The sequence below is a fragment of the Coturnix japonica genome, chromosome 2 (assembly GCF_054131305.1).
Source record: "Coturnix japonica strain WE chromosome 2, WE-NBRP24, whole genome shotgun sequence".
Lineage (NCBI taxonomy): Eukaryota > Metazoa > Chordata > Aves > Galliformes > Phasianidae > Coturnix > Coturnix japonica.
This window is the reverse complement of record NC_140664.1, coordinates 54,246,735-54,265,959: the sequence shown is the minus strand read 5'-3', so window position 1 is coordinate 54,265,959 and position 19,225 is coordinate 54,246,735. Positions and strand designations below refer to the sequence as shown.

General features: G+C 44.8%; 1 protein-coding gene across 1 annotated transcript in view; it reads right to left on the bottom strand.

Annotated features, from left to right (window-relative positions):
* PARD6G (par-6 family cell polarity regulator gamma) overlaps window positions 1–17,517 on the bottom strand; it is a 50,953-nt gene extending 33,436 nt beyond the window's left edge. Inside the window, exons 1-2 of the mRNA XM_015855127.3 lie at window positions 17,231–17,517; window positions 8,874–9,096 (exon numbers count right to left, since the gene is read on the bottom strand). Of these exons, the coding sequence (XP_015710613.2) occupies window positions 8,874–9,096; window positions 17,231–17,302 (295 nt within the window). The 5' untranslated portion in view covers window positions 17,303–17,517. The remainder of the gene's footprint in view (window positions 1–8,873; window positions 9,097–17,230) is intronic.
* Window positions 17,518–19,225: the final 1,708 nt, after the last annotated feature.

Below are 19,225 nucleotides of genomic sequence, written 5' to 3'. Positions count from 1 at the left end.
CAGTTGTTATCTAGGGGGAACCCTTAGGACACAACCTTTCAGGTACAGCGGCCTGATGAAAGGAGACGTGGTTATCCACATGGAAAAGTAACTCCCACATGAAGCAACCCAACAGATGAAGAAACAGCTTTGAGAACTCAGCTTTTCCTTTGTTCCTAGTGACAAAGACACACTTCTGCGAACTCACCTGTGGGATCTATTATGAAGCATCCATTCAGACTCACAGTTTGGGGAAGAACTCCTTCTGAAAGCTTAGACATTTCTGGTTTAAAACATTATGTTTTCATCCCTTTACTCACGCCAGCTGCACTTAAAAATTGACTAACAAAGCAAACAAACCAGTTACCATCGGTGAGGTATATGACCTTAGTGGTCCTTTCCAATCCTAATGACTCTGTGATTCTATTAATTGCAAGCATTTTTTCCTCGCTAATTATTTCCTTACCTGCTCTGTCACTGCTACTCCACCTCTACTGAATGCTCCCTAAGCTTCCTTCCAACACTTGCAATCAAGTAGGCACCAGCAGCTGCATGCTTTCACCCAAACTCCCGCCTTGCATAATAACTCAAAACCTATCACAAGGAGCAGAAAGCTGAAAGAAATAAAAAACCACAGAGGGGAGAAATCAGTAAGATAGAAAAAACGTGGGAAAATGAAGGGGGAGAAGGAAGGAGATGAGTGGTGTGAACATTCTACAAGCAAAGTTTCTAGAAGTTACTTAGTGTCAGTGTATCTCTGGGGACAGAAGAGCAAGAACAACAGTGAAGTTTTCTAGGTTAATAGTTTCCTTAATACTCCCAGAGGGTTCTTCGTTACTCTAAACATAGCACGGAGGAAAAAACAAGACTTGAGCAGATCATCATTAGAAGCAGGATCAAGAAGGAGGCTTTCAGCTGCCCCCAAACCACTTTCACCCTCAGAACTGGAAAACATCATGAGTGCTTATGCAGTATTAAAGCTGATGCTCACATTTAAATCCAGAGCATGCAATCCCAACAACACAAGCATAAGTCAAAAGAGGAGCTTTCACTTTTAAAAACAAATATTGTCTGTGTTATGGCTTTTTGAGTTATATCTTCAGTCATTTGAGCTACTTTTTCAGCGCCTACTCCAGCTAACAGAAGCATCAAGCATCGCTCACTTGCTTTCAGTGCAAGAGTGCACCCATTAACTTCTCATAAGCCCTTTAGAGTACTTAAGAGAATCAGCAGAAAGGCAGCTCCCGAAGGCCTGAACACTGAGTTCATGCGTGCATTTGTGCTGGGTATCTATCCTCCCTCACCACATGAAAGCCTCTTTGAGCTTGCAAGGTCTCTTGAGGTAAAATCCAGAACACGTGTCAAGAAGAGATCATCAGGTGCATTTCATTATCTGCACATTGTACTTCTTTCCATCAAGAGAGGAAATGACAGCTCTGCAGAACAGGAAAAAACCTGAGCCATGCACAGGAAACTGAATCTCGTGTTTTGACTGTTAAGGTAAGGAAATATAAATAGTGGAAAATTCCCTCACACAGACCTCAGCACCAGTGGATCATCTGACAAACCTTCCTCTCCAGTTTTAATACGGTTGGGCCACCTGTTACCATGGTCAAAACATGGAAGAAAACAAGGAATAATTCTCAACAGAGGCTGTCTTATCGTGGACACGATTTGGCATTAACAGTTGTTTACACTGTCACATATGGGTCATCAGTGAAAGCCAAGCAAGGGGCTGAAGAGAGGTTCCCACTGAAGGCTGCATGATGCTCCTTTAGCCTCAATTCAGCTGAACCTGTGGTGCCAGTGCCAGCTAGGTGCAATTTAAGAAGCATTACCTGTAGCAATTAAACTTCAGTTTAAAAATTTAATCAGTTAAACTTCAATTATTAATAATTTTCTTCAAAAGTTTCTGTACTTTGAAGCCAAAAGCAAATCCTACGTAGCTTTAACACAAAAGCACCATAAGTCTATTCAGCCAATTATAGAGCAGCAGTGTTTTCACAAGGCTTTGTCTCCATCCCTAGCATACACTACAGCCACCAATATTTATACAGCACTCAGTGTTGTTTAAACAAGTTTCAGATTTACTCCAGAAACCCAATTTGTAAGCAATACAATTTCCAGGCACTTTCCTAACACCTAAAATTCTTGCTTACCAGCTATTTGAGCTGCAATTTAATTAACTGGAGATGGGGAAAAGAAAAGAATCTTCATATTCTAAATGTGAAGTTTTCAAGGAGAAAAGCAATCTTGCTGGCTCTGCTCAGCCAGCAGGTATCATTAACCATGCCAACAACAAAATCCAAGGCTGTTTGGTGTTTATGTCTGATGAACTAGATAAAACAATGTTTTCAAGGTTGGTTAATAAAGTAGTTGAAAGGTTACCCAGTCTCATCATTTGCACATGAAAGGTGGAGCAAAGAAGCTACAGTAATTTGTTGCCAGACTTTGCTGGAACAAACAGCTGCATTTTAACTTATCTTCAGATATCAAAGAACTTGAGTGGGACAAAGACCACTTGGCTTGACAAGCATTCAAAGACCCCTCCAGCTCAAACAGAGATATGTTTCTAAAGAAAATCATGAAAGGATTTAATTGAAGCCTAGCAGCAATTACTATTATATTAGCATGATCTGCCACCATCCCCTAATCTTGTCAAAAGCTCAGGCAAGATGCTTTTCCTCCTTTTTCAATACAACAGTGCTGTCCATTCCCAAAGGCTGAAAGCAAACTAGTGCTTCCTCCTATGAAGCTGACGTTTCACAGCAACATAAGTCAGTGTAAAACTGCCACGGTCCTGCCCTGCCTGCACTAATGCCTCATGGCCTCAACACGCACTGCTACCTGCTTTATTATTTAACATACCAGATGCCTTTATTGAGAGCTGTAAAATCGTATCGCTCTTTTTCCAAAGCACAACATTTTGAGATGATAAAGTCAGCGCCTGCATTGTAAAATAAACAGGAAGGTTACTGAAGAACCAAAATCTGCTTGAGGCTTCAACTCTTAAATGCTCCCTCTAGAAGTCTCAGCAGAGCGCTGAAGATTATAGATAGCTGAAAATAGGTTTTAGTTGCTGCCTCAAAGCCAGTTCTCACGTTTAACACATGTGGTTAGACAGCCGATCACCATTCCTGAGGATTATCTGCTTAGAGTATGAAAGACAATAAAACAACACACCATCAGTTTTTCAGTCAGACCCGGGCATGATTCCCATTAGCGCATTTTTCATTTTAAAACTGTGATTGCTATGATTTTATGAAAGAAGAAAGCTAAACACAGATGTCGGTTCTTTTAGCAAAGCAGAACTTCAGCAGGTAAATAAACTGTAGAGTTATGAACTACATCTGCACATCAAGAAGAGACTTTGCGCTGCACAGCAATGCAGTTCAGCCACATTGGTCACTGCTGCTCAGGAAAAACAGCATCTTCCAAATTGGTTAAAACAAGCTATTTTCAACACCAGGTCCAAAAGCCTGCCTGGTAAATGCAATTTTCTCACTGCTGATTCTGGATTAAGTTTTAAGTGAAAACTGATGGTAGACTGCAGCTCGGCCACACTTAGAGGAAAATCAAGTTGTGGTGTTCAATGTACTGGTTTACTGTTACCATAGCAGACTATTAAAATACAAGTGCAGAAGGATAGGCACTGCACTGTGAGTTTCTGAAGATGATACTTAATAGCTTTTTGCACACTATCAGGTTTGATGTCTGCAAAATACCAAACAAAGGTACTATAAGACATCAGCCTCCTCTTGCTTCAGGCCACCTCAATTAACAGTTGCAGTTTGTTTGTGGCATTAACTATTATGTTATGCCCTGTTCTGGTTAGCTTTATAGAGTGTCTTAGGGTTAGTTGCTCTGTTAGAAAGTTCTCAGGCTTCTTAAGGCTTTTTCTGTTTCTTTTGTGTGCCTGTAGGGAGTCCAATATTCGGTATAACATACAGACATGCTGATCCAGCATCTGACAGGTCAAAACTTCAGCTGCCTTCCATCTGTAGGAAACCATTCAAACTTTTAGGAAGTTTCAATAACTCAATTAATAGAAAGACTGTACATTTGATCTGTAGCGTGCCTTAGGCTTGATAAAGATCCCCAACATTCATTAGTTTGCTGTTGTTTTTATGGAAGTTGCTTAAGAGCTGTAGCAGTACACTTGCTGATTCATACAATCAGCAGCTGTACTCATACAACAGCTACATTTTCAGTTCCTGCTGACACTCCACACATCTCAAGACTGCCTCAACATTTAAACAAGCTTGGGTTTTGTTTTCTTTCCTCTCCAAACTCCAACTTCTTCAGGTATTCTTTGAGAACTGCTCTGCCAAGAGAGATACTTCTATGCCTGTACTACCAACTCAGAACAACAGTGATGCTTACATAAACTCAGGCAAAGAAAGCAGAGGTCTAAAACCTCAAACCATCATCAGGGTGCACCTCAATCAGTGATGGGGACAAACCAAAACATTCCCAACAAACAATAGTTAATGTGACCTCAGTCTGGGATCAAGCTGAGGACAAGCTGCTTACAGCCCTCTCACCTGCTTTGCTACTTTAATTGCAGTAGTTCTTATGTTACTGCCCATGCAATCCTATAGACTAGTAGGAAGTGAAAGTCTGGTCATCATCAGTCTCCCTCACTTCTCCCAGAAGCCAGCCTGGAATTACAACAGCATGCTCAACCAGAATTAGTATCAAATATCACTCCATACACTAAGCCTGTTGTTCATTAGCACCACACTGGCACCTACCTCTTCTGCTTGGGGAAAAAATAACGTTGCAGAGTACGTGCAGGGTGATCAGCATCTTCATCCTGCAATACTTCTCAGCAATTTCTAACCTTATTAGGTTAAGCACACCATATTTGATATATCCAAACAAAAACGGGCAAATCCTGGAATCTCTTATCTCACAGACCTTCACTAATATCCTTATGTCCCACTCAAGGAGCTGTCTCAAAGCAGGTTTATAACGAGAGACACTATATTTCTGATTATTCCATTCTATTTAAAGGCCTTGAAAACAGCCTAGTTTGCACACACGCTGACTCTGGGAGACAGGCATTACAAACAAGAACTGACAGTATTGTCATTCCATTTAATCATACAAGGAGAAACGCAATGCATTCACACTATGTAATACCAATCCCTTTCAGTTTTTCAGTTGTTTCTGTTTGAACTTGCAGCTTAAGAAGCATTCAGAAGACTGCACCTCTCCAGAGCTGTAGTTTAAGACAGACACAGACCAAATGAGGTCTTGACAAAATGATGAACAACCATATCTTCAGATAAGCTCCTCATTCACACACGTTTTGGCTCAAGTACTTAAGTTCAGTTATTGTGGATTAAAGTCAAACACATCCATAATTCCTTGCATTGTTCTAGAGCCTTTGGTATATCCATCCTTTCCTCCAACAACAGGCATCTTCCATGGAGTTCTGGGTATGTCTGATATCAGTCACAGCCGAGTAAATAAATTCTTGGGCTGGAAGCATCAGCTGATGATATAAATTGCTATTGTGCTAATGAAGTCAAGAGCCATATCAGTTGACAGCAGCTGAGGACACAGCCCATACCGTAGCCTGGGAAAGCAAGTCAAAGAAAAACTGGCTTTTCTTTTTATAGTCTGGTTGTCTAATTAGGATTTTTATCTGCACTGTAATTTGGAGGGAAGAGCAACGCATTTTCAGCAGATGGATCACTCTGAGCTGAGCTCACTCAGATCTAACCAACAGATGTCCTTGTGGCTTGAAGACCCCCAAAAGCATCCAGAGTAATTGTTGCAGGCACACTGGGAATTGCAATCCAGTTCTTAGTAAAAAGGCTGGCTAACAAGCACTGACATCCTCTGCCTGGAAGAGGGAACAGCTGCTATGATCCTGAAAACTTTGGGTCTCTGGAGACACAGAGGACACAGAATAAAATGCCTATCTCACACCTAGGCATCGATCTGACATGTGAGAATCAATCTATGCGGCTTGTCTCTGGGGACAAGCTGGGAAAGCGTTTTTGAATTAAAGGAGTGCAAGACAAAGCTCAGATTCAGAAGAAAATATAAGCAAGGCAATAAAAAAGAGCTAGCAAATTGTTGCTTGTTTTTTATGCAAAGACTAAGCCATCTGCTTTGTCACTCTCCTAACAAAACAGTTAAAACTCATTTAACATGATTTAATTGACTTGACAAGAGAAGGGATAACCCAGCTATAATCTGGGAAAATAGACAGAATGACTGATCAAGCAGTTGATAAACAGTCCACTCTACTACAGAAGGACTTGAAGCTCAACTATTCACTCATTCCATGCCTACATGCTTCTGCCCCCCACAGAATCACAGAATGACCCAGGTTGGAAGGGACCTCAAGGATCATGTAGTTCCAACCCCCCTGCCTGGCAGGGCCACCAAACATACACATTTACTAGATCAGGTTGCCCAGGGCCCCGTCCAACCTGGTCTTGAACACCTCCAAGGACGGGGCATCCACAACCTCCCTGGGCAGCCTGTTCCAGGGCCTAACCACTCTCCTAGTGAAGAACTTCCCCCTAACATCCAACCTAAATCTTCTCTCTTTTAACTTAAAACCATTTCCCCCAAATCCCTCTACTCCGTAACACTACAGGAACAGCCTTTGGCAGCCACCTCCTGGGATTTCTCCCACCAGCAGACAGCGATCTGTGACCCAGCAGGCTTAAGAGTCTGTGCTCTGCAGACTCCATCAAAGTCACAGAAGAGAACTGGCTTCATATTTTACTGGCATCCTTGTCAACTTAATTTCCCACCTCCGCAGCCAGAGTTTAGGGTGTGAGCCGAAGCACTGCAGACACACCACATTCCCCTGGATGGCACAATGGTTTCCTGCTCTCTGGGAAAGGTGCCTAAGCACATTGTTCCCCAGCACAGCTCTCCAGAAGGGCCAGCAATGCTTCAGGGAAAGCAGGAGGCGGGAGGTCTGATGGAGAAAAGGAGGAAGAGAAACAAGATTTCAGGAATCCCTGTTATTTCTGAAGGGAACAATTTCTCAAGGTTGTTTTCCATAAAAGGAAAAGTGGATGCTTCCAAACTACCTTGGATAAGTATGCGTCTCAAGTGTTAACCACAGGAGTCCCATATTAAAAGGTGCCATTAATCAAAGGGACAGACCAGAATTCATTTTGGCTTTAGAGGGAGCGCAGGAGAATGCTCATTGGGAAAGCTTTCAGGCATTGCCGCATGCAGAGGCACTGATTTGTCTTTCCTCTTATATAAGCTTCCTTTTTGAGTCCGTGTAATTCTTTCCATTGAATAATAAGTTTTTTAAAGTTTAAAAAAAAAAAAAAAAAAAAGGAAATGCTGCATTTTTCCACTATGGTTAGAAGTTAAAAACCTTCACCAATCATATATTATCTCCGACTGAATAACAGGAGAGAGCACCTTTCCCACACCCAGCTAAGTTTTCTTTTATTAGCCTCCTTGTGTGATCAGCAGTCCTGCTTCAACTCCTCTCTCAGCACAGCTAGGGATACTCAACTTCCAGCTGTCTGCATAAAGTGAGAACAGCCTCATTTTGAACAGGATTGATCCAGAGACACATGAATAAACTTGAACTGAAGCAGGCATGACAAAGTCATGCAAGCAATTTCTTATGACCTGACCCACCATGAACATTCAAGCCCTAACAAGCATTGCAGGAAGGAGATATCAGAGGGTTTGTCATCTAACTTGGCATTTCCTGTATGAGAGAGACAGCAACTCAAGTCCTCTCGCATAGACATTCCCACTCATACAACAGACACATAAACAAACAAAACTTGTCTAGGTTTAGATCTAAAAAGGAGGCAGATAACACGCTCTGAATGGGGAGGGACACAGAGATCTCTGTATCTGAAGACACCAAATTAAATCACACACTAAATCAGCTCCTATCAGTGAACAGGCTGGAGCCTCTTGCCAAATCCTAGTCAGTACAAAACCCAAGCAGCGGAGAGTCCAGCGCCAAGAAGAGTGTTCCAAGTCACAGATGAAGTTCCATTTCTGACTCTGCTAGTGACATCAGTTTAATTCCTGACCCTGTGCTAGAAATCAGTGTGTCTGAAAACACTGTGGAGGCAGTGTGAACATGGCATCAGGTTCCTGTGGGATTTAATGAGTTCTGTGGGAAGACACCTTGTCTGAAGCAACTGTCAAACACAGCCTTTGGGGGGAATTTAGGGAATAGTTTCAGTTATGTCCAATAAAAGCTTTACAAGAATAACACAGAGCCACTAAAACCTGAAGTCATTTTGCCCAACGCTTGCTTGATTTAAAAATAAGGGGAAAAAAAGCCAAAACAACAGTAATTTACACAAGGACAGAGGGGAGATCTGTCTGCCTGCAGATCAGAGTCAAACAAGACTTCATTTGCAACATAACTTCCCCCCCCTCCCCCCAACCCAATAACTAAGTATCTTTGAATTTATACACTACCCAGGCTTAAATACTTGAGCATGATGTTACTATCATGATGAATCACTGAATGGTCTGGGTTGAAAAGGACCAGAATGATCGTCTATTTTCAAACCCCCTGCCACGGGCAGGGTCAGTAACCACTAGACCAGGATTTCTAAATGCGTTGCAGTAGTACAACACTACAATCCCCTGTCCACAATCAGGCAGGGCAGCACTGTTGGCATGCTCCAGTGATAATAGAGCACAGGCAGCATGAGGCACGACTCCCTTGGAAAAGAAGGGTCTTGGAGTGACACCCAGATGCCATACCTCTACTCTCCCCAACACCAAACTATTTCTGTACATCAGAACAAAGCACCTGAAAGAACAGCTTGTGACCCCAAGAGGAGATCCTAAGCTCCTCTTACATCACCCTAGCCTTTAAATGAAGGCCATCTTAGCCCAGCACTGAAATGAGAATCGCATCTTACCTTGTCTTTGTATAAAAACCCTGAGCAGCGGATGAGCACTTGAAACAGCCTTGAAGAAGTTGTCATCATTATTAATAGGGAGAAGGTCTCCATGCACATCAGCATATCCAATCATCACTTCCAGGTTGGCTATGTGATGAATATGAAGAATTAGTTTATAGAAGTCTTCAAACTTTCCTGGCTTGTAGCGGTCCAGGGAGAACCTTCTGAACTCTGCCCCAAACTGAAAGAGAAAACAAAGAATATCTACTTTCAAACACCACCAAAGCATGCACAATGTTTTAGCTTGGCACTTAAACACGGTATCTTATCACCTCTCCTATGTATCAGTGCTTTCAGGTCTACAAACACACTATTAATCCCTCCTATTAGAATATAGCCACAGCTATCAAACACCACCCTGCTTGACAATAGGTATGCTTTCACATGCCACCTTAATACCTGAAAATACATACCAAGTTTTCATTACATTAGCAAGATTCCACTCTGTAGTGCCATCATTATCATCATGATCTCAAACATCCATAGAACCACGCTTCTCTGAAGCAGAAGTGCTCACTCTACTGCTTTCAAATGAAGTCCCTCAACTATTCAAACAACATTAATAAAAATTCTTTACATGCTTTCCGTCGATACCACTGGGATCCCAACCACAATACTTCTTAGTGCAGTATGCAAGCACACAGCCTGCTATTAGGAAATTACACTGACTCCACATGCTCCCAATACTTCCTGGCATCCATATAGAATTAGCTGAGTCCTTCAAGTGAGTTTCTACAGGTTTCATTTTTCTGTCACTCCATCAGTTTCTAGTTTTGAAGCTTTACAATTGACTTAAAATAATTTAAAATGCAGGAGAGATGGTTTGGCACAAAACAGCTTACTGTGTTTTAAATGCATGAAGTTCTTTTAAGTCAAAAAGTGATTGTAGAAATGACTTGAAATAGCCTTACTTCTGATATCAGAAAGCAAGTATGCTATTAACAACAGGAGGAAACTATCAGATCCTCCAGTCTTGGAAATGAATGGCGTGAAAAATCAGGCATCTAGCTAAACCAATAAGTCAACTGTCTGGTATGTTTCTTTCCCTAACTCAGATCGTTTAGTACTACTGTTTATCAACTGAACCTCTTCATCACGCTCATTCCTGAAAACATGTTAGTATAAATCCAGGACTAAGGCTGTGACTGGGATCTCATGGAAGTTCTCATTTGTGAAGCCAGTCAACGCCAGGCAAGAGACCACAGACAAAAGGAATAAAAACAGCCAAAAAAAAAAAAAAAGATCAAAGAAAATTGAGAGTTTTTTGTAAGTTCTTTCTCAAAGCAGAGGCTCTCAGTCGTTAAACCAACTTATACATGCAAGCCAGTCTTTTGCTGAGGCTAACAAAAGCATGAATCATCACCAGAACCATATTTATTCGAGGGAGGGGGGGGGGAATACAAAACAGCCCCGCTAGCTTTTGGGTGCGAGCATGTTCTCAAATTACTTCCGCAGTTATGAAAATCCCACTCTTCAGCATCAAAGACTAGTTATGATCATCTGAAAACTCGTTTAGTCAAATTAAGCTGCTTGTTTGTAATATTAACTGCTAGTTCCAGTTTGGATTTCAATTCAGAGTGTCCATCATAATGCACAAAAGCCAAACAAACCACAGCTGGTTCCAATGGAAGAAAAACAGTCTCTCTTTGTCCTCCACCCCCTGCTCCTCTATGAAGAAATATCTAAGTGACAGCTTACTCTTTATGCTTAAAATATGTCGATATGAAAGTCAACATCTTCATTTGAACGGTATCTAGAAGTTTTCCTTTAGGTACAAAAGAAATGAACTCACATTTAGCTGACAAGTTCAGCACTTACAGAGTAAGCTCAAGAGGCAGCAATGACATCATTTATAGGTCCTGTTTAGAACTGTGCTCCTCAGCACACCTGAACACAGCACCCCTTTAGCCAAAGCAACTTCCCTTGGGTACCAGTCCCAGTAAATATCCAGTTACTGAGCAGGCCCACTTGCTGAGCCCCACAAGCAGGCATGGTTCTCACTTACCCCACCCTACAAACACCCTGATGCCTGTCCTGGTGAGCCTGTGGGTCCTGATGTGCCCGGTGCTAGGACAGCGTGTTCAGTGGAAAAGTGACACGGGAAAGGAGAAAAGAAGCAAGGACAGCAATTACAACCCCAGGCTGAGCTTAGGCTGCTACAGGAGTGGTGGCCATCAGCGAGGAGACTAGGCTTCCTGGCCTAGGCCCTGCAGGAGACATGTTTTGAGGTGCATGAAGTATCCGTGGAAGGCAACATAAGGTATCAGCACAGCATGGGGATCCTACTGCAGTCCTGGAGCACTGAGGGCTGATACTAACACTGCATAGCCAAATCAACTCGTTCAGCCTTGAGAGAGCCAAGAGTCAACTTCCCTCACGTAGGATAATGACAGCAATAAACCAGCGTATGAGATTTCACATGTCTCTGCACGAAGCAGCCCTTCAAGGCAAGGGAGCTGGAAGGCGACTCTGCAGAGGGGAAGGAAGTCCCTTCAAAAGGGATTTAAGCGGAAACGCAGATGATGTTTTGTTGTTTATAGGCTAGCGCTGCTGCAGTTGTAGCTTAGCTGATTAATATACCCTGGGCACATGCACAGGCAGCAACCATTGTCAGCGGGCCCTTTCAGAAGAGGGAAAAAATGCTTCAGCAGTGACCGCTCATTCATCATCCCTAATGAGGCTGATAGAGAGTATCACAGTAATAATAGGTTTTGCAGTACCGCACAGCTTGGAGACCGGGCGCTCTGCATTGTATTCAGCCAGGATTTCAAGATAACACCCACAGCGTATCCTCCAGAAACTTCAGATTCTGAGGGCTTTTCAAAGACTGTCACGATGGGTATCTGCTTTTCTAAGCGACAAACAAAGTTCATCTTTAGTCTATCACTCCAATGAAAGACACACAAGGACTTGTGTTTGCTAGCGCAGTCTCTGCCAGAACAATACTGTATTACACTGTTTGACAAACTAACAGTTTTAACAAGCAGATTAGTTTTCTATAATGAAGTAAATGATTCTGACCTTTTTATCTAATGCAAATACAGCATCTACCACTGCAAGAGTCAGAGGGCAGGGGAGCCCAAGGGAACTTAAATGAATTTAGTCTAACAGAGCTAATTATGTCGGGGAGGGGGGGGAAGGGAGAAGAAGAAAAACCTAGAAAGAATTGTAAATTTAGCTTGACAAAGAATACACTCTGGCCCAAGTTCTTCCCAAGTATCTGCCAGCCACTGTACTTGCTATCTGCAACTAGATGACCTAAAGCATCCAAAATAAATGCCATGCAGTATGCAGGAGCCTTGAACAAAAACAGAGGCCAAGAAAAATAATTACAAGAATAGGGGAAAAAAAGGCGTTCTGATGAAAGTTACGGTAAAGAAGAAATTCACAGCCAGATGACCAACATTTACACAGGCTCAACAACAGCAATCAAGTTCTTCTTTAAAAACTGCTCTTAAGAAGGGTGGGGTGCAGCTGTGAGGGCAGAAAGGAGCAGGATTTTGAGGCCTGTTTCCTCAGAGGGCTGCTATTTTGTGAAACAAAACAGGAGTTTTCTGCAAGCCTAAGTGACCTTCTCATTTATTGTAGAATAGGTAAGTTTCAAAAACGTTATGGGGTTATAAGAGAAAGTGCTATGCTTATGAGGTCCCATCCCTCTGGCTTATTGCTAGCTTTGAGTTTAAGCTATTGTAATAAGAGAACATCAGAGAGTGACATTTAGCAATAAACATGAATTACACTAACCACCTACATCTCCCATGAAGTATCAGGGACAGAAAGAAAAACAAACACTCCCATCTATGCATACGCTGTAATTTCTGCTTACCCATGAGATTTTCAAAATGAAGATGACCTGACCAGGGCTGCTTTATCAGTGAGAAGGAGGGAAGACAAAAAGTAAATGGTTTTGTACCGGGTGGCTTCAACTGAGCCTTGAGCTCCACTGTCATCCTTATGTCTTCCCATTTCTCCTACAGCCATGTCTTCCCCGACTCACTCAACACTCTCTGGCACTGCTCTCCATCTCACCACAGCCATCTCTAGCAGCAAGATGCCACCAACCAAGCAGATGCTCTCTGCAACAAGTTCTCATCTTGCCTTCTGCCATCTGCCTCAAATTGAGCCACACTGTGCTCACTCTTTTCCCTTCTTCACCTAAATTCTTCATCACTGAATGCAAGAACCTTACACATCTTCCCCCTAGCACCTGTAACTTCTGTACCACCCTTCATGGAGGAACTACAGATAGATGTTAGCTACCTTCAGATCTTTTCGGACCAGTATCTGAAACCCACAAACACCACTCACACATCTGCACAGTTAGACTCTTGCTTGACTACTGGTCTGTGCTTTTCAGTGGCTTATTTAAGTACCATTTTCCACATCACCATACAACAGAAGATATTTTTTTCTCAGCCTGTTCCTTTGAAGTCACACTCTTTATCACCCGTCCCCCCCTCTGCTCCAGTGGCTTTCTCAATTAGGGTCACCAGCATAACCACCCTCTCTGCTTCAGCTCATGATAAATATCTTCAATCCCACAGTGCTATCCCTACTTCATGCAGTGGCTGTTCATAACAAACACTTTAAAAGAAAGAAATATTTGCCTTACGTGGCTGTTCTCCCCCTTCAGAAGGGAATCAATTCCAGTCTCCTAGTTTCAGGGATGAACCAAATCTTGCTTGCAAAGGATGTGGAGCAAACTGGTCTTGTGTTTTCAAGAGCACTGCAGAATACGCACTGCCAAGCCTTAGCACTAATACAGCACGGGAATCACACATCCATGGCATGCCACCATCAGCACAAGGAGAAAAGGAGCAGCTGGCCCCTTGCCATCCACAGGACAAAGCAGCACTGAGTCAGGAGACCCGGTATTACACACTGCCAGCAGCACACAAGCCTGCAGGCAGACAGGCAGCCCATGCACTAGTGCAGGTCTCCAGCCAGAGCAAACTACTTTCCCACCATTTTCTAAGTGACGTAACCAGTAAGGGCTCTGGCTGGTAGCAAACGCATTTAAGACCCTTTTAGTTTTTGCCAGAGCTCTCCACAGCCACCAGCAGCAGCAGAGAAGCAACCTGACACACAGGCACACCTTACCAGACCTGACAGGGAAGCAGTAGGATGGCCCCAGGCTGGATGGCCCAGGGCTGGTACACCACACCCTGCCCCAGACATCCCTGCCTCAATTAACTGCAGGAATTTCCAATGGGAACGGCACTAAATGCTGCTGGGAGACCTTGCCTTCACTTCCAGGGAGGGAATGTCTCAGAAGGTACATTTCATCCTTAACTTCTGGCTGCATTGTAAATGTAATTAGGGGCAAGCAATCAATCTTTAGTAGAGTGTTTCACTTTAAGCGCACACAAAGGCATGATAAGGCACTACTGAGGAAAGCACTATTAATTGCAGCCCCAAAGAGCTCCTTAGAGGTGGCTGGTCCTGCAGGCTGCCAGACAGAGCCTCCACGAGGTATATTAGCCTCCAACAGGAGACATTCCTTTCTGACTCTGGCTGTAAACAGCTTTTCAACATTAAAGAGCAACCCCAGCAAATTAAAGGTCCGTTGTTCTGTGGCCTTTAGGACAGTTTCAGTGTGGCGAGACTGAAATCTAGAAGGCGACTCCATAAGACAGACTTGTTGGATGGAATTTCAAGCAGATCAGGAATTCCTAAGTCCCTAGGATAAAAGTGACCACAAAATCAGGGGTGAGAACCTGGAGGTGGATTGAAGCACAGGAGAGTATGGGAAATGCCATAACACAAGGCAGCAGAACAGTTCTCTTCAATGTTTCGAAGCTCAAAACCAGCAGTTCAAACATCTGGTCATAGGATTTTTCGCTGCACTTGTTTTCATTGCGTTCTAGGTACGATAAATACGACCCTAACTTGGAAGAAACTAAAGTACTACTTAAATACACAAACCTTTTTAAACATACAGGGTTTTCGGCTGAACACCAACATTCACTGGAACAAAGCAGAAATTAGGTGGGAGAAGAGAGTAAAGGAAATACAGTTATGGTTAACTAGTATGTTTATCTTAACGGGCTTGTTTACAGTAGGAGGATGTTAGTCACGTTGTTCATTTGTCTATAAGTTTGTAGTACAAGAAAACACGACACTATTAACATGGGAGCAGTGTCAAGGTCTACCACCAAGCATCCAAAACAGCACCTGAGTCAGGCAGCTGTACTTCCATAGTCCTCAACTACTGCTCAGAGTTCTCAACAGCAGCTAAACAAGGTGGCTTTTGTAAAGGATTATTTCTTTTCTGGCATCTAAGCGTGCGTTTTAAAACCTGAAAAAGAATTCTTATCAGTAAATACAACTTAGAGAAAATAAAGCAGTTTTTCAATTGGAGGAGGGTGAAAGAAGATGGACTACACAGAGCTGTAATTAAAGAGGAAGTCTCAGTATTAATGCAGGAATTCCTATTTTATAAGTTCTGGTTCTTCTATAGGTTTACATTCACAAAGAGAGGGGCCTTCAACCTCTCAGTAAAGCTAGAGAAAAACGAAGACTAGAAGAATAGGTTTGTGATCTAGTGCCAACAGGAAGGATTCTTAATAAAACAAGAATCCCCACGCGTTGTTTGCTCTGGAAATCTTGGTAAATGGGAGAGAAAGAGTCATCTGGAAACCTTTTTTTAGAGATTAGAGGTGATTTCTTCAAAGGGAGCAGCCACACCACTTGTCACCAGACTGGGCAAGTATGAGACACAGGAGAATACACAGCTCTTTCAGGCCTGCAAGATAAAGTGGCTTCAGATCCTGTCTAAAAAGGCTGAAACATTTATTTTGAGCGACAGGGACAACACCTAGATAACAACTGAGCTTCTAATTTACGCTGTTGAGAAACACTCGAGAAGAGAAAAGGGAGAAGACATAATTACAATTCAATTATTATTTTCCTTTGACATGTGCCAATTTCTAAGCAGGTTTCTCCTTCCTCTCCCACCCAGCAATAAGCTTGCAAGTGCTTTGATTATAAGGCCAGCTTCAGGGGCGGAGATGGGGGCAGGACAGGCCTGAAGGAAGACGGCTCCCTAAAGCACAAGACTCTGCAATTGCAATTACAGTTACTGCCATGTTTGAGAGCAGACACATGCACAGGGCTCATATTCCCTCCTCCCCTTCGGGACCTACTGCAACTCAGTGACCAGGAGACTTCTAAAGCACCTTCCATCCGCCCAGAGAAAAAAAAGCTGGCCTGATGCACAGCAGGAGCCATTTCCTAACGTGTTACACAGTTAGCTTGGTGTAGGCAGGAAATCACCTGGCTATCACACCATAGGCTAAATAAATAAATAAATAGAATTTAAAAAGTCAAGCTTGCAGCCTGTACGACTCCCCACAGCTCCTCCAGGTCTGACTCAACCCACAAGGCAAGGAATGCCCCGCTCCAAGGCAGTGCTCCCACCGGGCCCCTCCACCACAAAGCCCACCCCAGCCCTATGAAGCCCCCCAGCTGGTGGCTGCAACATGGTGCCCAGCAGCACCCAGCCAAGGCCCGACAGGCACCAACCAACAGTACGCAGACTCAACTTTCTGGTTTTCTGGCAGGCTGGGGCAGGCCTCGTGCTTGCAAAACAGAGGCAAGTACGTAGGTGCTCCCAACAGCAGTTGGAGTCTAGTCCTGCACAGCCCCTCATGTAGCAGCACCGACCAGAGCTTCTTGCTGGCTCTATCCCTACCACAGGACAGTGCTGTAAGAGGGACCCCATGGGCTCTATGCACAGCAGGAGTGAGCACCAAGTAGCTCCTTGTCACTGCCCACACAGTGTGTGCTCACAGCCCCCTAACGCCCTGCACCTACACAGGGCAGGGTGCAGGACCCTATGGACCGCTGCAGCTGTAAACAAGGCTCCGAGCCTTTGTTATAGGACTCTTTTAAAGCTGTTATTAAGGCAATGGATACGTTAAGTTGAAGGAAGAATGCACATATCCATTCTTACCAACAGCCAGTACTCCAGACCGGAGCTTATGTGTTTCGAGCACCACTCAGCACTCACAGAACAGGACCACAACTCGCCATGAGCGCAGGGGCCACATCCCACCCCGGGAGCAGCTCAAGCCCGGCTGTGGGAGCAGGACGAACATCAGTAACCCCGCATCATTTATTTCAGTGGCACTGAGGAGCCGAGGAACTCGGGCAGCTCCCCGCGCTGCCCCGCCGACAGAGCGGCCGGCGGCGAAACAAAAGATCGAGCGGCGGCCACGGGCACGGGGCCCCTCGCGCCCGCCCGCACCGCCGGGAACGGAGCCCTCGAGTACCCGCCCTCGGCACCCCGGGCCGTACGGCGAGGCCGCGCTCACCTTACTCTTCACTTCCACCGCGCTGCATTCCAGATACCGCAGAGTCTGAGATTTGTTGAAGCTCCGGTTCATCTTCTCGGCGCCGCTGCCGCCCCCCCCCCCGCTCTCCTCCTCCTCCTCCCCCCGCCGCCCCGCGGCACGCGGCGCCCAACTCCGCTCCGCTCCACGCCGCTACGGACACTTTGTCCCGGCGCGCCAATGAGAGCGGCCGCAACACCGCGATCGCGATCCGGCTGCCGACAGCAGCGCGGCCCCGTCCGCGGCGGGGGGACGGGAGGACACGCCCACTAACCGCGTGGCCGCGCCCACTCGGCGCTGTGTGCCCGCCCTCATGGTGTAGGGTGGCGGGCAGCGGCTGTTTGATCCCATTGGGACCTACTGCAGTGATAGCATTGAGCTTAGTTTGGAACTAGTAGTTCCCCTGTCCTATCACTCTGTGTGCCCCGGTGGCGCAGTGGTAGGAATGCTGCTTTGCAAGACCGGTAGGCCCGGGTTCGAATCCCCCTGTGGCTCAAGTGGTAGAAGTGCCGCTCTGCTACACAGAGGCTCGAATCCCAGGGGTTGGACTCGATGATCTCTAAGGTCCCTTCCAACTCGCACGAGACTGTGAGACTGTGATCACTGTCCTAACACTGCTGAAGAATCCGTCCCCTTCTTTCTCACTGCTTCCCCCTTCTGATAGTAAAAGGCCACTCTCGGGTCTCACCTGATTCGTTGCCACAGACCATTGGGATTAACACAACCTTCAAGTTGCTATAGCTCAAATAGCACGGCAGAGTTTCCCTGAATATTGTATGATTTATGGCTTGATAGTAAGATTATAGATTGACTTACAATAAGGGAAGGGAAAGGGAAGGGAAAGGGAAGGGGGGGGAGGGAGGGAGGGAGGAAAGGGAAGGGAAAAGGGAGGAAGGGAGGAGAGGAGAGGAGAGGAGAGGAGAGGAGAGGAGAGGAGAGGAGAGGAGAGGAGAGGAGAGGAGAGGAGAGGAGAGGAGAGGAGAGGAGAGGAGAGGAGAGGAGAGGAGAGGAGAGGAGAGGAGAGGAGAGGAGAGGAGAGGAGAAGAGGAAAGGAAAGGAAAGGAAAGGAAAGGAAAGGAAAGGAAAGGAAAGGAAAGGAAAGGAAAGGAAAGGAAAGGAAAGGAAAGGAAAGGAAAGGAAAGGAAAGGAAAGGAAAGGAAAGGAAAGGAAAGGAAGAAGCTGAAATGTGGGTTTTGGTCAGTTTCTCATCTAAATACTCAAGAGGTTTTCAGCCTGATGTGGGATGCAGCTAACTGGAACAAAAAACCTGAGGCCATTCCCTCTCATGTTATCACTATTACCAGGGATAAGAGGTTGAGCCCCCTATCTAGCTATTAGGTTAGGAAAAATGTTATCAGATGACTTCTTAAGTCTGTTCTTTGCAGGATTTCTCTGGCAGATCCACTACAGCAGTTACCATATTAAGATAAAGATAGATAGAAAGGTGTGGCTCCTGATTAATAATGATGATAAAAACCAGTTGGAGGGAGAGCTCACACTTATTCATGCAGCAAAATCCCTCCCATGTTAGCCAGACCACTGCACATAGCTGTACCAGGCGGGGGTCACCTGATCCCATCAGAGTTAGTCCATGGACAGGCACTGTGCAGCTCTTAATCAGCAGGAATGGATGTAATCTCTTCCTCACCCACCTGATCTACAAAGAGGTTTGCCAAGAAGCTGCTTATTGCGTTACATATTTGTTTCCAGGCTGCATTCACGCCCTGTAAAACACTGAAGTTTTGGAATGCTTGTGCACAATCGATCCTTTCCAGAGCTTTCAGCTAGGGCACAAGTTCCCAGAGTCCTTCAAAGCAGCTGCTCAGAGCTGCACGGAGCATGAGACGCATTAAATCCTCCTTCCCACAGGCTTAGGGCCAGATGCTCAGCGGGTGCAAAGCAGCAGAGCCTCACTGCAGCTCTTTGGGGGCCCTAAGCCTGTCAGCAGTGTGACTTCCCCTGGCCTCTGTGGATGAG